Raw genomic sequence first — 15,423 nt, 5'->3', positions numbered from 1 at the left:
ATTTTTCCATTTATTATTAACATTTTATATAAGATTTTGTATGACTGAACTTAAGTACTGTTTACATTTTATCTTTCGTGGGTGGAAGAAGTCTCCTCAGGTCGATAAGCATGTAATTTACACTAAGTTAAATAAATAGATTTAATCTACTTGGTTACTTATTGTATTATTAATTTTCTTCGCGGATGTTCGGCTAACAAAAATAATTATAAATGTCAGCCCTTTAGCTGTAATGGCTAATAAATTCCAACAGAAGCAAGATTTACAATTTCCGATCTCCGATGCAGTGCCCCGGTCGAGGGGAGGTAGTGTTGATCGAAAAATTAAATGTACTAACATACTATGCGAGAATTTAAGGCTCGTTTTTAATCATTCGAAAAAAAAACGGAACACGTTAAGGTTAAATCTGAGATGGTCTATTTGTATTATTAAACGACTTCGAAAAGAGGTTACTAATTTAGCTTTATTTTATGTGTGTGTATTGGAAACCAAAGGAAGTGTAGCTAATTCTGATATTATTCAAATATTTTAGCATTACAATAGACGAACATACCTTCATTTGCATTTATAATGGGCAGTTCTACACGACGTACTTAGTTGCCGTTATCTGATATGATAATAACTGTTTAATTCGTGTATATTTCATCCAAATATGAATTCACAATCCATTATACCATAGTTACGAACCACGATGGTAGTATTTTTTTCATTAATTCATTCATGTAGTTTTCTTCGCTGCGCGTAAAATAAGATTTACTGCATTTTTTATGAATAATTAATGTGTGCCATATATTCAACGATGAGATTACTTGGTGGTAGGGTCTTATGCAAGCCAGTTTGGGTTACCACCCACTTATCAGATATTCTACCGCCGAACAAAAGTGAGGTGAGGAGGAAGGTGAGTGAGCCAGTGTAACTACAGGTACAAGAGACGTGTTAGTTCCCAAAGTTGGTGGCGCATTGGCGATCTAAGGTATGATTAATATTTCTTACAACACTGCAATGTCTAAGGGCAGTGGTGACTAGTTACCATCAGGCTAAGTTGCCTGTCAGTCCACCTACCTATATCATAAAAAAAAACAACAGTTTGATATCACAAATCAAGCAGGAAACGGAACGAAATAAAATTCCATTAAATTAAAAATTAACTGATTATATATTTTCTTTAACACGCAAACATAAAACATTTTGCGTGACGGTTCCTTTAAATTCCGACATAGAAATATTAGTAAAAAAAAAAATGTCTTCATAAATGCGAAATAAATTATTAATTAACTTGAATACGAAGTCACGATGCATCATCTGATCTGATAATAATACGCTCATTAGCTGCTTTAAAAGTAATTATTCGGACGCGTTTTATTGCATGATGGTGTACGCCATTCATCAAGTTTAATCTATGGAGATGGTAGGTGGTAGGCACGCGACTGTGACCACGCGATTAGTCCTTTTCAATAGTGTTTTTTCTATGCAAAATTCTTTGCATAAATACTTTATGCATATATTCAATCGTGTTTGTTGTATCCGGTTTTATGCAAGAACTTCGATTGATATGTAAAATTTAAAAAAGGATAATCAAAATAGAATATATTCAAATTCAGAGAAAGTATTGAATCTACATTCAACAAGGTACCAAATATAAAACGATCAACGGTTCTAAAATGTCGATTCTACCGTGATCAATCTGTAAATAGGTCAGTAGTCATTTATGTAATAAGTAAAATAAATTCTATTCGTTTATAGTTAGAACGGACTTTATTTACGTTTGTAAGTATATTACATATTCATTGGTATATAATGTACCTTACAACCTTGTAACGTCAACATAGTCGCTCCGGGCGATTTCTAAGCAAGCGCTGCGAAATAACAGATACAAGAGACTCTGTACGTAAGGATTGTAGAATGTAGATATTTTAAAAGAAAAGGTCACAATACGATATATATTTATTTGAAATATAATTTAAGGTTATAATATATTTCAAAAAAAAAAAAACAAAATAAAAAACGAAATCTGTAATTTATTCAATTCTTAAAGTAAATACTATATTCGATTAAAGTCTTTCCGGACGTTTTGTAATTTGTATCAGCATTTATTTTATTTTATTTTATTTAAACAAGCACACTTACAACATACATATTAAACATTTACAGCAAAAGCGACTATATTAAAATATCAGATATGTACGTCAATGACAAGTGCACATAACATATACAAATTACAAACAGTGTACAATTAAAATGTCCACACATTAATTCAAAAATAAAACAAAAACATTACGCAAAAATCACAAAATAAAAACAAAAAACATCACTACATAAACTTAGGAAAACTAATTAACTTAGAGAAGAAAAAAACAAATAGTCGACAACTTTTCGTTTGAATACATGAAACGAATCACAAAATGGGTCCAGACCTGGCAACTTTTTGGAAATTTCATTACAAAATCTTGCCAATTGCACCACGGGAGACTGGGATCCAAGATTAGTTTTAACGCGCGGGATGTGAAATGTGTTCGGAATAGAATTCCTTGGGCATTTATAAGGAACATTTAGAAGGAAGCGTTCGACTAGGCCACTGTACTGAATATCACCATTAAGTATTTTATGTAAGAAGCAAAGACTCTGCACGCATCGTCTGTCACGAAGAGACAGCATTTTGAAATGCAGAAGCCTTTGAACATATGGTTGTCTATGCGAGAACTCATTTGAATGGAAGGCAAGATGCCTAGTGAAGTTACGCTGAATACTCTCAACACGTTGAGAATGAATAGTATAAATGGGATTCCACACAATACAAGCATATTCCAATTGACTACGCACAAAAGCATTGTACAGCAAGATCTTGGTAGTCACGGAAAATCCTTTTGTGTTACGTTTGATAAAACCTAATGTTTTAGATGCTTTACCAATAATACTGGTAATATTAGAAACAAACTTTAATTGGCTATCCACCATGACACCAAGATCCATAATCTCAGTTATTTTTTGCAATTGTGCGCCGCCAATAGAATAACCTGACACAAGTGGTTTTTTTTTTCGAGAAAATCTGACATGAAAACATTTATTGATGTTGAGAGTCATAAAATTTGTTTTGCACCATTTATAAATTCTATCTACATCGTCCTGAATTATCTTAACATCTGACTGGCTGGCATTTACTTGCATATACAAATATTGTTTAATAAAAATGGGGTAATTGTTAATTTTTCCCCGTTGACTACGTGGAGAGTTGGTACTAGAAGCTGGTATATTAAATTCAGGTTTAACTGTAATCATACCTTTTATTATTTCGTTCGACGTTTCGACAGACTTGCAACTTTAATACGAACTGACTGATACACTACCACGTGACCACGACGGTTGAAACTCTGTCGAAACATCGAGAAGGAAAATGAAAAGTAAGGCAGCTTCCGTACGTATTTAAAACTTTTAACTCAATTTACTGATATTCTTAAAACAACGATTTCGTTATTTATGTATTATATTGAAAGAATAACAATACTATTTAATAATATTCAACATATTATATGTAGCTTTTAGTAAATAGTGTCTTGTTATATGATGCATATATGTACATATGTTCTACCTACGGATATAGTACTTCAATTGTTTTGAATTACAAATTAACATCTACCATTATATGTATGATATAACAAAAAATTAATTACATATAACAAAATTAATAAGCATGTTTATTTTATCGAATAACAAAGCATGATCTAAATTTACACGAATCAAAATTTACAATTAAAATTAATTACTGCACAACTCATTACTGTAAAGTATGACTGCAGGAATGCAAGCTGTATTCCACCGTTAAATTGAATTCCGATTTAGAATTAACAGAATACATTTAACATAATTTAGCAATAAAATAACTTTAGTTATATATCAACATGCATTTACAACCTGTAATTTTTCCATTGCTGGGCTTTTGAGGAGAAGGTTAGGAGCATATTCCACCACGATGGTCCAGCAATTCGGTTTCGATTCGAAATCATCGGTTAAGATGCACGCGTTCTAACCACTGGGCCATCTCGGCTATAATTACATAACACGTCGTAATCCTTACGAACCATTAGGGAGTTACATAAAAACGCATATCGAAATAATAACACAACACGACTGAGGCTCACACGGAACAGTAAATCATAACGACCATTAGGGTGTAACATACACCAGTAATTACGGTGCCGTGTTCGAGTATAGAACCCACGACCCACCGGCATGACGTAGCCATGAATGACCATTGGGGAAATGGACAGTCATGTCTTACAAGGGCGATTACAGAGGTAAGACTTTACCTATATATATATATTTTAAGTTTAGTATTCGTTGTTTTTCATCAAGGAAAAAATCTTGATTGTATTTAATGGACTATGTACTATTGGTGGAAAAGAGTAACCACTGATTTTCTTGTCAGTTCTTTACAGTTTGCATTTATTTTAAGTGATTTTTGAAATTAGAAAAAAAATAATTGATTTCAAAAATAAGTAATTATCGTTTATTAAAATATATCATTAATTACATACAAAAGGTAAAAAATATTGAAAACCATTTTTTAGTTGTTACGGTTTATGTATTGCTGAACCGATGATGATAGAGTTCAGTTCAGTATTGTTTTCATTTTTTGACAGAAATACAGAACTGTTTCAAAGGCCCGATTGTAAGGGCTCACACCATCCAACATATATTGGCAACAAGTGTTAATTCTGTACACCATTATCTATATGGTGTTTATTTATTTATTTATTTATTTATTTTAAATAAATAAACACCAATATCTATACCGTCAATCCTATAATTTTAAATATAAAGCCACGCTTTTACACTCTCTTTCCTTACTTTGTTTTACCATTAGTGGATGGTACCTAAACAGATTCTTTCATTATTTCATTCATTAGCAGCCTGTAAATTTCCCATTGCTGGACTAAAGGCCTCCTCTCCCTTTGAGGAGAAGGTTTGGAGCATATTCCACCACGCTGCTCCAATGCGGGTTGGCGGAATACACATGTGGAACAGAATTTCGTTGAAATTAGACACATGCAGGTTTCCTCACGATGTTTTCCTTCACCGCCGAGCACGAGATGAATTATAAACACAAATTAAGCACATGAAAATTCAGTGGTGCCTGCCTGGGTTTGAACCCGAAATCATCGGTTAAGATGCACACGTTCTAACCACTGGGCCATCTCGGCTCTCAACAGATTCTTAGCTAAACATTGAACAATGTCTGCGCACACCCTAACTGACGCTCGTCGAAATAATTAAAAGCATCGACTGCTAAGGTAAACTCGCTGTAACTTGGCAAAGGATAGTTACGACTGTGGTTCCGTTAAGTTTAAGCAACTCTCAACATCTCTTTCTAACTTGTTTTTGTCATTGACTTTGTTTCGTCATTAAGGTCTGTTGTTTTTTAATATATATTTATTTTTATTTTAAGATAAAAGTAGGCGGACGGGCAAATGGGCCGTCTGATGGTAAGTGGTCACCAATGTCCATAGAAATTGGCACTTTAAGAAATATTAAGGAATCCTTACATCGTCAATGCGACACCAACCATTGTAACTAATATGTCTAATGTCCCTTGTGCCTGTAATTATACTGGCTCACTCACCTTTGAACTTAAACTCAACAATACAAAGTATTACGGTTTGGCGATGGAATATATGATGAGTACCTACATAAGTATATATGAATATGTATGTATATTCTTGATTCATATAATATATCCATAGTATGAACTAATAGTTTAACATTTGCAATATTTTTACGAGTTAAATCGGCACCTTTAACGCTTCATTTTGGCGGATACGTTATTCTTGGTTTATGTAAGAACGTAACGTTCAATTTTCACCGTGAGAAGCGAGTAATTTTGATACTTAAAATACATGGACATAGCCACTGTATATATATACGTAGTATGTATATGCGATGTACGTAGTGGATATGTCCACTGTGATAATGCGGCTTCAGACATATGAAACCAAAAATCAGTATAATATTATATTTCGTCTTAAAGTTATGGATAGCCGTATAATTTATTTAAATGCCGAAGTTAAAGATTAAAAAAATTCATAATATGCTTTTTCGAATAGGTTCATATGACCTTTGAATCGTGACGATAATGTTCATAAACATAACATAAACAACATATAACACACACAAACATACAAACACTTTTATAATATTTAGTCACATGTTTAGTAGGTGTAGTATACTAGTTATATTTCGGTCAAATTTTTTTCTTAGAGAATTGTCAGTCTGATACATAATTCACACAACACGAGGCAGCTTCGGAAACTACGCGAAACCTTTTTCATTTGGCCCTTACTTCTTGCATACAAATACAGCCTTGACGCTCAACATAAAGCACATACTTAAAAAGGTAAATACAAGAATACACCAACGTTTGAGATGCTTAAAGAACGAAAGTTGTATAGCAATGTCGCCTTAAAGCATGAGGAATAAGAGTTAGAATACGTTGAAGGGTTTCTAGTGTGGCTGGCCATACAGCCGTGATGCCGGTTCGCTCAGCTCACAAAACAGTGACGAATGCCGCCGTATCCTGTGTCCGGTCATCATTCATCCCACGGACTCGCTCCGACGGTTTATTTTGTTGTACATTTGGTGGACTTTATGAATATTACGGGACTCGATATATCGTACTCTATACTCTGAATGTGTTAGTCCTTTAACTAAACTGTTATATAACAGATGTGTTATGTACATGTGTTTATTCAATGTTGAAGAATTATTCTTATTCTCTCAAAAGGGCAAAGTAGAAACTATCATTATAGGATACCCTGACCTGAGAAGAAACGGCGAAAGGAACTCTGCGGTGTTTATGGATGTCATTCTTAAATTAAGCATTAATTTATTTTTCATTTTAATAAAGCGTTTTTAGTTTGAGTTTGAGTATGGAATGTCAATGGAAGGTATTTATTTATTTTATTTATTTAAATACTTTATTGTACACCACAGATTAGCCTTATAGTAAGTTTATATAAAGAAACGATGGTACAACCGGCGGTCTTATCGCTTTAAAGCGATTTCTTCCAGACAACCGAGGTGATATGGAGTAGTAGCCAACAGAGAGATGGTAGGTGGTGTAAAATAGACTACATACATAGATACAAATAATATAATACATACATAAACTACTACATACATATAGCTAAGTACATAAATACATTTATACATACATATATAACATAAAGTCATACATAAATACATACAAATATACAGATATATACAAATAACAAATAGTATCTAGTCGCCATTCAGTGTGAGAGTGTGAGGTAATAATTAGTGACTTTAGTTTTAAATAATGTTAAAGAGGTTGCAGATTTGATATTAAGCGGGAGGGCATTCCACAATCGAGTAGCCTCAGCCGTAAAAGATTTTTTGAAAAAAAAAGGTAATTTCGATCATAGAAAATATACAGCTATGAAGCCGCGCGTACGACTCGTCTTGTAGCTTTACATTTAACTGAATCCCGTAACGTGACGCAAAACTGACTTCGATATGAATAACATTATTACGTACGTATTCGAATAAATATTTATTGTGAGCTATTTTCAAATCATTTAGATATACAATTTGAGTTTATATTTGCAACGAAAATATGAATTTTTTTAGCATTAGCAGCCCGTAAATGTCCCACTGCTGGGATAAAGGCCTCCTCTCCCTTTGAGGAGAAGGTTTGGAGCATATTCCACCACGCTGCTCCAATGCGGGTTGGCGGAATACACATGTGGCAGAATTTCGTTGAAATTAAACACATGCAGGTTTCCTCACGATGTTTTCCTTCACCGCCGAGCACGAGATGAATTATAAACACAAATTAAGCACATGAAATTTCAGTGGTGCCTGCCTGGGTTTGAACTCGAAATCATCGGTTAAGATGCACGCGTTCTAGCCACTGGGCCATCTCGGCTCTCATGAATTTTAATATTTGAATATTTCGAAATTATGAAAATATGACATTTAATTTTCGCATCCAAGTTATGTCAAAAATATATTACGCTATATTAATGCTTATGTATATTAAATATCATACATGTGCAAAGTCGCATTATAGAGTTCGCTATAGATATAATGATCAAATATAGTGAGGTAATTTAAGACTAACGTTGATACTAATGTGATGCGTCTTTCTTTTAAATGTAATTACAATATATATAATGTTACATAATATGTTGCAAAGTACTTTCTAACATTTGGTGATTATAGTATATTTGTTTTATCCGTAAAAGAGAATATCCTTTGACTTGGGGGGTCATGTAATATGTATTTAATAACCTAAAGCCCTCTACGCCACTCTAATCATAATAATTAAAGTACACTCAAGCCGTAAAAACGTAAAGTTTTATTAGAAGGTTTCTAGAACATTAATATAATGTTAATATTCCAATTCAATCACTTTAATCTATCTATTAATAAATGAGAGAATCTGTAAACTTGAAAAAGATACTTAACTAATATAAAACTTGTACTAGAAAAAGCATCGAGTCTCGGAACAGGTTTTAGTATAGGATATTATATTATTGTTATTTTATATAAAAGATGTTACGCTTCGCAGTTTCATCCGTTTAAATTTAAGACTGTTGACAAGTGTGAATAACATTTCTGTATGTTTATAAATGCAATTTCTGTCATGAAAATACAGTTGATTGCAAACAGCAAAATTATATTTTAATTACGTTATTTCTCATCACCCTTAGGTAGAAAGTGAAGTCGGTATACCCTTGTATCCTGCCGGGGGAAGTGGGGGTGGAATGAGCGGTGGGAGGGAGCGAAGTGGGCCGGAAACGGCGCCGGCCGGAAACGCAGGAACCCTTTGGCGAGCTTTGTTTGCCGAAGGTTTCTCAAAACTATTACGTGACTACGGTTGACGAATTCGCGGTATTGTCTTTTTAACGAACATTTCTTTGTAGGCACATTTTATTGTCTCTTGATGAATTCGGGTTGACGGTATGTGTTTATATCAAAAAAAGTGTCTTGTTGTTACATGTAAACTCCAGAAAATGTATATAACAATCAGAAAAAACATTTAAGAGATGTTAAACTGTTTCTATTTCAAAGTCTTTTCAGAAACAGCGAGTTAGATGTTCAAAAGAAGACAAAGGAATATTATCAGGACAATTATATACGAAATATAATTTAATTCCAGCCAGGATGAGCGATCAAAGCCTAGACATCTGCGTAGAGTTACAGCCGACAAGTGTACGCTTACACAGGTGCACTTTCTATGCCCTCACTCTCGTAATCCGATCGCAATCCGACAGGCGCAGGACCATCGGCTTTACGACGAGAGTGTAACTTCAATAAGTATAATCAGTAACCGTATAAGATAACCACTACACGAGAATCTAAAACGTAACTTGTCATACGTAAACAATGAATGATATAATGAAATATAATGAAAGCCTATGCAGTAACGGTTTCATGAGGGTGGCATTTTCTTACAGAAAAAACCCTCTTTAAAATAAATGATAAAAAAAAAAAACGACGGTTGTATTCCGGTTTGAAAGGTCAGTATGCCAATGTTTCAGTTAGACATGACAAAAACGGCGTGTCATTATTTGATAGAATAATAATTTTGAAATACATGCCCCCCCCAAGCGTGCCAATATATGCTTCAGATCTTAAGACTTTGCCAGTGTAACTACAGGCACGAGGGACATAACATCTTAGCTCCCAACGAGGCAATCATAATGAGAAAAACTGCTATAAAATCTTTAAATTAAACACCACCACTTACTACTTACGTATAACACAACGACCAACCCTTAAAACGCAAAGCCGCGGGCAACATATATGTTACATATATATTTATTGTAATAGTTCTTATTAAATAAATGTATCACATAATTGTTAATAGCAAACTTATTGTGTATGTAATGCGTGTTTCACTAATATTAAAATCTTATTTATTCTTAAAGACAACGCCCAAATAGTCTTTGTTGACATTCTAATATTGAAAAAAATACCTAATCCTTGAATTGATTAAGGAACAAACTTGTTATAACATAATGAGTTTTCCGTGTGTGGCGATAAGTGATATTGTATAACATTAAGTAGAGGAATGTTTGAATAATTGAAATATTAAACACGTCCCGTTAAATACTTACCTTTATAAACCTTTTTGCTTTTGTTAATAATCCTAATGTTGTGTGTCTTGAGGCTTCGGGGCCTAGGGGTACCATGTCCTTGAGTTTTTCCAAGCAAGTCCTGAGGTGAGCTCTTCTGTAACAAGATAAAATAAGTCAGTGATTAAAAGTTCTTATAAAACAAACATGTTTAGGAGCACTTTTAACGGTAATATTTTCCCTGAATTTTATTTATACAAAATATAAATCAAACTTGATTATTATCATTTCCTAATAAGAAGGATAATTATACTTTATATTGCCACGGTATATTATAGCAGACAAGAGGCTCAGGTCAAAGTAACTACAACAAAATATGTATGTTGTCTTTCTGAACACGATAAATATATATATTTATTATTGAAATGATATCATAAAGATAATTGAAACGTTGTTTGTGATCAACTGTTCAAATATAATAACAAATACCATATGTAAAAAAAAATATATAAAAAATATGTTTGGAACTATTTCATAAACTTTCCAATAAATAAGACTTCAAGCTGGAGAGAAAGTAATACATGCGAAATAAAAATAAAAATTTTTATTTAATCGAGTCGAGGTCGAGTCGTCATTGAGTTACTTACATTTTATTTACATTTTATTTTGTAAGATATCTATCTATCTATTCAAAAGTGCTTCCTAAGAGCTTTATTAAATAAAGTATAATGTTCACGGTTAATTACAAATATATTATTATTCAAAGAAAAACCTCTGTTTTCAAGCTACGCTGATAGCAAATGTGGACATGTGGCTGGATAAGGAGTTTCCGCGTAAAGGACTTTATAGTCTGCTCACTTTCACATATAATAATATAGACCTCCTTTTCTGTTGAGAAGGTTTGGTACTCCAGATGTATGTATAATATTATCCCTCAGAGATTCCCTCATGACGTTTTCCTGCACTGCAGAGCACGGGGTGAATTATAAAAAACAAATTAAGCACATAAAAACTTAGTGGTGCTTGCCCGGGTCCGAACCCGCAATTAAGTTACGATCCCCGTGTTCAAGTCACATCTCGTCATAATACTTATGTGAATATACAAATTCTATTGAAGCGGGGAATAAATATAAGTTACATTAACTGGAATGGTGCATACGGAGGTATAATTTAGCCACTAAACGGTATTATGTTTCTGTCGGCGTTGTTGTAACAGCTCAAACGAAACGCGTTCCAACGCCGCGCGCCGGCGAGACCCTACCACGATTTCTCTCCTTTAATTTTATTATATGTGAAATTTAAAATAAAAAATATTTTCAAATAATCTTTGAAAAATACATTATTGCGTACAGTCTATTTTCAAGCTCCAAATTAAGCGTAACCTTTTTAATGTAACGTTCGTTTAAAAATTATTTTACGTTTTGCACAAGCTTTTATTTTTATAAAATATACCTATATCAATATTTTTTTATTTAATATGTAAAAATAGAAATAAATATGTGTCACCATTAAAAAAAAAAAATGCATTAAAATTCTAGATGACTTTAAGGATAAACAGCATCTGTAGCATAAATCATGAAATTATTGCGTCCCTCCCATTTTTCACTTAAAACTTACAATATAAATATTATATATAAAAAATACCTATATATGTAAATTTTACTGTACATATTTACCTTTATTCGTTCAGTTAATTTCCTTCTTAATGTAAGTATCTATACATATAGTAAAAGTACCAGACTATTAAATACATAAAGGGATTTAATTCCATTACGTTATCGCTTTATTTTGTGATGTGTGTATACATGTAGCATAATCTCACGATAATTTCACCCCACGAATTAAATTATAATCATATGAAAATACCGTGGTGCTTATTGATTTGCTTACTTTAGGTCCCCGTGACTTATCCACTGTCGACTCACTTATGTTATCGTTTCGAGAAACACTGGTAGTGGTGTAATAAGCTTTGTTAGTGAGCAATATTACTTCAGTTAGACGGCTTACATGGCACTTCACTGAGGAGTAATTTACACTACATTTCTTAGCTTAGAAATTTCAGAAATATAACGGACTGGACTAACTACCAGCTACTCGGCACTCAGTGACTACTCCCTCGAGTGGAAACGTAAAACAATGGAAATAAATTAAAACAGTATGTTTTTAATTGCTAAATAACTTAAAAATAAAACGCAATTGCGATCAATAGGTCCAGAGACACAGAATTTTAATTTACGTGGTCAATTTAAATAGCATACTTGCAAACACACCGACCTTAAATTATCTTTCCAACGCTATACAAACTATCTTTATTCCGCGATCTCATGAGACTATAAAAATAGTTGCTGAAATAAGGCGAAAACAATTAATCGATTTTAAACTTGAAATAAAACTAGTTTTTTAACGGATTTAATCGCGTATATTAATTATTTTATTTTAACATCCCGACGTTTCGAGCACTTTGCAGTGTTCGTGACCACGAATCCGTTAAAAAACTAGTTTTATTTCAATGTGTAATAATCGCGAAAATCTAAGACAACATTACGATTTTACACTCTCTGATGGTTCTGAATCAATGGAACAATAAACACTCACGTTTCTTTTTTTATTTAATAATTTTGGTACTCTATAAAATGAACTAAACTAAACAAAACGAGCGTATAATCGTAATTCTCGTACTATTTTATCATGCTCAGCAGTTATTAAGAACCCACTTCAGTCGTTAAACTTCGACAACGGTTACGGCAAACGGTTTTTGTATTGTAATAAAATATGACTTGGTGACATTCTACGATCGATGGTAGGGCAGGTAGAGACCCACGCATCAGATATTCTACCACTAAACACCAGTACTTAGTATTATTGTGCTTCCGTTTTGAAGGGTAGGTGAGCCAGTGTATATATCTTAGTTTCCAAAGTTGGTGGCGCATTGTAAGAAATGATAAATATTTCTTACAGCGCCTATTTTTGTGTGACCACTCACCATCATCTGGCCCCATTTGTTCGTCCGCCTACCTGTATAATAAAAATAATAAAATAAAAGAAAAAAAAATGTATTCCTACAGAATAGATGTACAGCAAATGCTACTTTAGAAATGTATATATTTAACGCAGATCGTTAGTTTATTGCGGTGTTATTCCGCCGGGACTCGAAAGGGAGATAATAATCCGAGGGAAAAATTAAAAAGAATCCAGTACAAGCTAGGTAAGCTGGCAGACGGCGTACAGTGAGACAAAAAAAATCCTCTCCCGTTATAAAAAGTAAATAAACAAAATGAAGTATGACCGTATTTCGTATTTTTATAAAGGTGCTTTGAAAAATTGAATTAATAAACGAATGTACCGCTAATTGGTTGAACAAAACGAGTCTTGTTGATTATATACGGTCTGGGGTTGGGGTGTATTTCAGTTCTGTGTGAGGATTTTGTGTGACAATTCCTAATGATATCATTAATTTCGAAGTTTATTTTTTTCCCTTTGACGCGACTACTGCCAGGGCCGGACCGTAAGCTTAAGGGGCCCTGGGCTAACACTACCTAGGGGCCCACCTAAGACATATCTGAACGTAGACTTGAATTAAATTGATTGAATCGGTTTTATTAATTGCAGGACTCAAGTAGAATTTTTAAAATAATTCTGTACTAATAAAGTTGAACAGTTCGTCTGTTTGAACGAGCTTTTTTTATTATGATATCGGTATGCGGACGAGCAAATAGGTCACCTGATGGCAAGTGGTTACTACCGCCCATATACAATGGCGCTGTAAGAAATATTAACCATTTCTTACATCACCCATGCACCACCAACCTCGGGAACTATGACGTTATATCCCTTGTGCCTGTAGTTACACTGGCTTACTCACTCTTCAAACCGTAACACAACAATACTGAGTACTGCTGTTGGGTGGTAGAATATCTGATGAGTGGGTGGTATCTACCCAGACGGTTTTGCACAAAGCCCTACCCACCAAGAATTTAACACCACTATTAAAAATAAACATAATTACACTTACACACTTAAATGTTACGTTAGGTAACAGATTTATTGAGAAACGGATTACATTTTATAATATCATTAAAAAAATAATAAAAATAAAATAACTAACCTAACATAACCTAACCTATTTAAATTATTTTCATTTCTGATATTATTTTATAAAACGTTATGACATGATTTTTTTCAACGTTTACCGCACCTTAAATGTAAATCCTAAGATTTACTAAGTGAATGGTGGCAAAAGTCCGAATCGCAAACCTTTTTAGTTTTACTGGAAAATCTTAGGATTTACCATAGTTCGAGCTTTTACAGTAACATAGACATTACAAAGGTATCCTCATATGTCATAATTACTATTACACTAATAAGCTGTGTTTTTGTTTTATAATATGAATCAGTTATGAGGAATTATATTATTAAGAGCTGGGACGGCCCAGTGGTTAGGACGCGTACGTCTTAATCGATGAATGCGGGTTCAAATCCAGGCGAGCACCACATTTTTATGTGCTTAATTTGTGTTTATTATTAATCTCGTGCTCGGCGGTGAAGGAAACCATCGAGGAAACCTTCATGTGGGTATTTTCAACGAAATTCTGCCACATGTGAATTTCACCAACCAGCATTGGAGCAGCGTCGTGGAATATGCTCCTAACCTACTCCTCAAAAGTAGAGGAGGCCTTATCTTAGTGGGCAATTTACAGGCTGTACATTTGTATGAGGAGTTATAAAATTAGATACGAATTAAATTTACAATGAAACAGTAGCACAGTGACAAAAGTTAACCTTACTAACATATTTCTCTTAACGAACTCTTTGTTTATACACCTAATTCAGAAGTGACTCGGTATCAAATAACTTGTAATATAACACGAAATAACGTCTCTAAAACAAGAAAATAAATTACATTTCATAACCGCCGTGTAATGGAGTGAAAATTTGATACGTCGCCGTCACCTAGAGTTACGATATACAAATAAATTCATTTCGTAATGTCCTGACGTCAGAGTATACGAGAGATATCAGTTACACTATTTGTAATCGTATAATCATTTTAGGCACATTCAATTTCAAAGTATTCTTTATACAAGTGAGATCTTACTAGCAAAATGAAAAGAGTCACGCATAGTTTGTAGTTCAATATGAAACTTCTACATTTTAAACAATGTAAGGTAATAATTTCTTTTAAAGTGAGTAATGCTTTTTATACAGGGTGATACAAATAATAAATAGAATATACATACATATAATTGTATACGATGATAAAGATAACTACTGAGTTTCTTGTCGGTTTTTCTGGAATCTATATTCTATAATCTAGAATCTATATTAGGAA

The 15,423-nt window shown here is 33.3% G+C and overlaps 1 protein-coding gene across 2 annotated transcripts in view; it reads right to left on the bottom strand.

Moving 5' to 3' along the window:
- Positions 1–15,423, bottom strand: part of LOC125066695 (max dimerization protein 4-like) — a 273,787-nt gene that overhangs the window by 37,190 nt on the left and 221,174 nt on the right. For both annotated transcript variants that reach the window (XM_047674917.1, XM_047674918.1), the window contains exon 4: positions 10,137–10,251. In XM_047674917.1, coding sequence (XP_047530873.1) covers positions 10,137–10,251 — 115 coding nt within the window. The remainder of the gene's footprint in view (positions 1–10,136; positions 10,252–15,423) is intronic.

The sequence above is a fragment of the Vanessa atalanta genome, chromosome 10 (assembly GCF_905147765.1).
Source record: "Vanessa atalanta chromosome 10, ilVanAtal1.2, whole genome shotgun sequence".
Taxonomy (NCBI): domain Eukaryota; kingdom Metazoa; phylum Arthropoda; class Insecta; order Lepidoptera; family Nymphalidae; genus Vanessa; species Vanessa atalanta.
The sequence above is the reverse complement of the archived record's forward strand: the minus strand, read 5'-3'. Positions and strand labels throughout refer to the sequence as shown.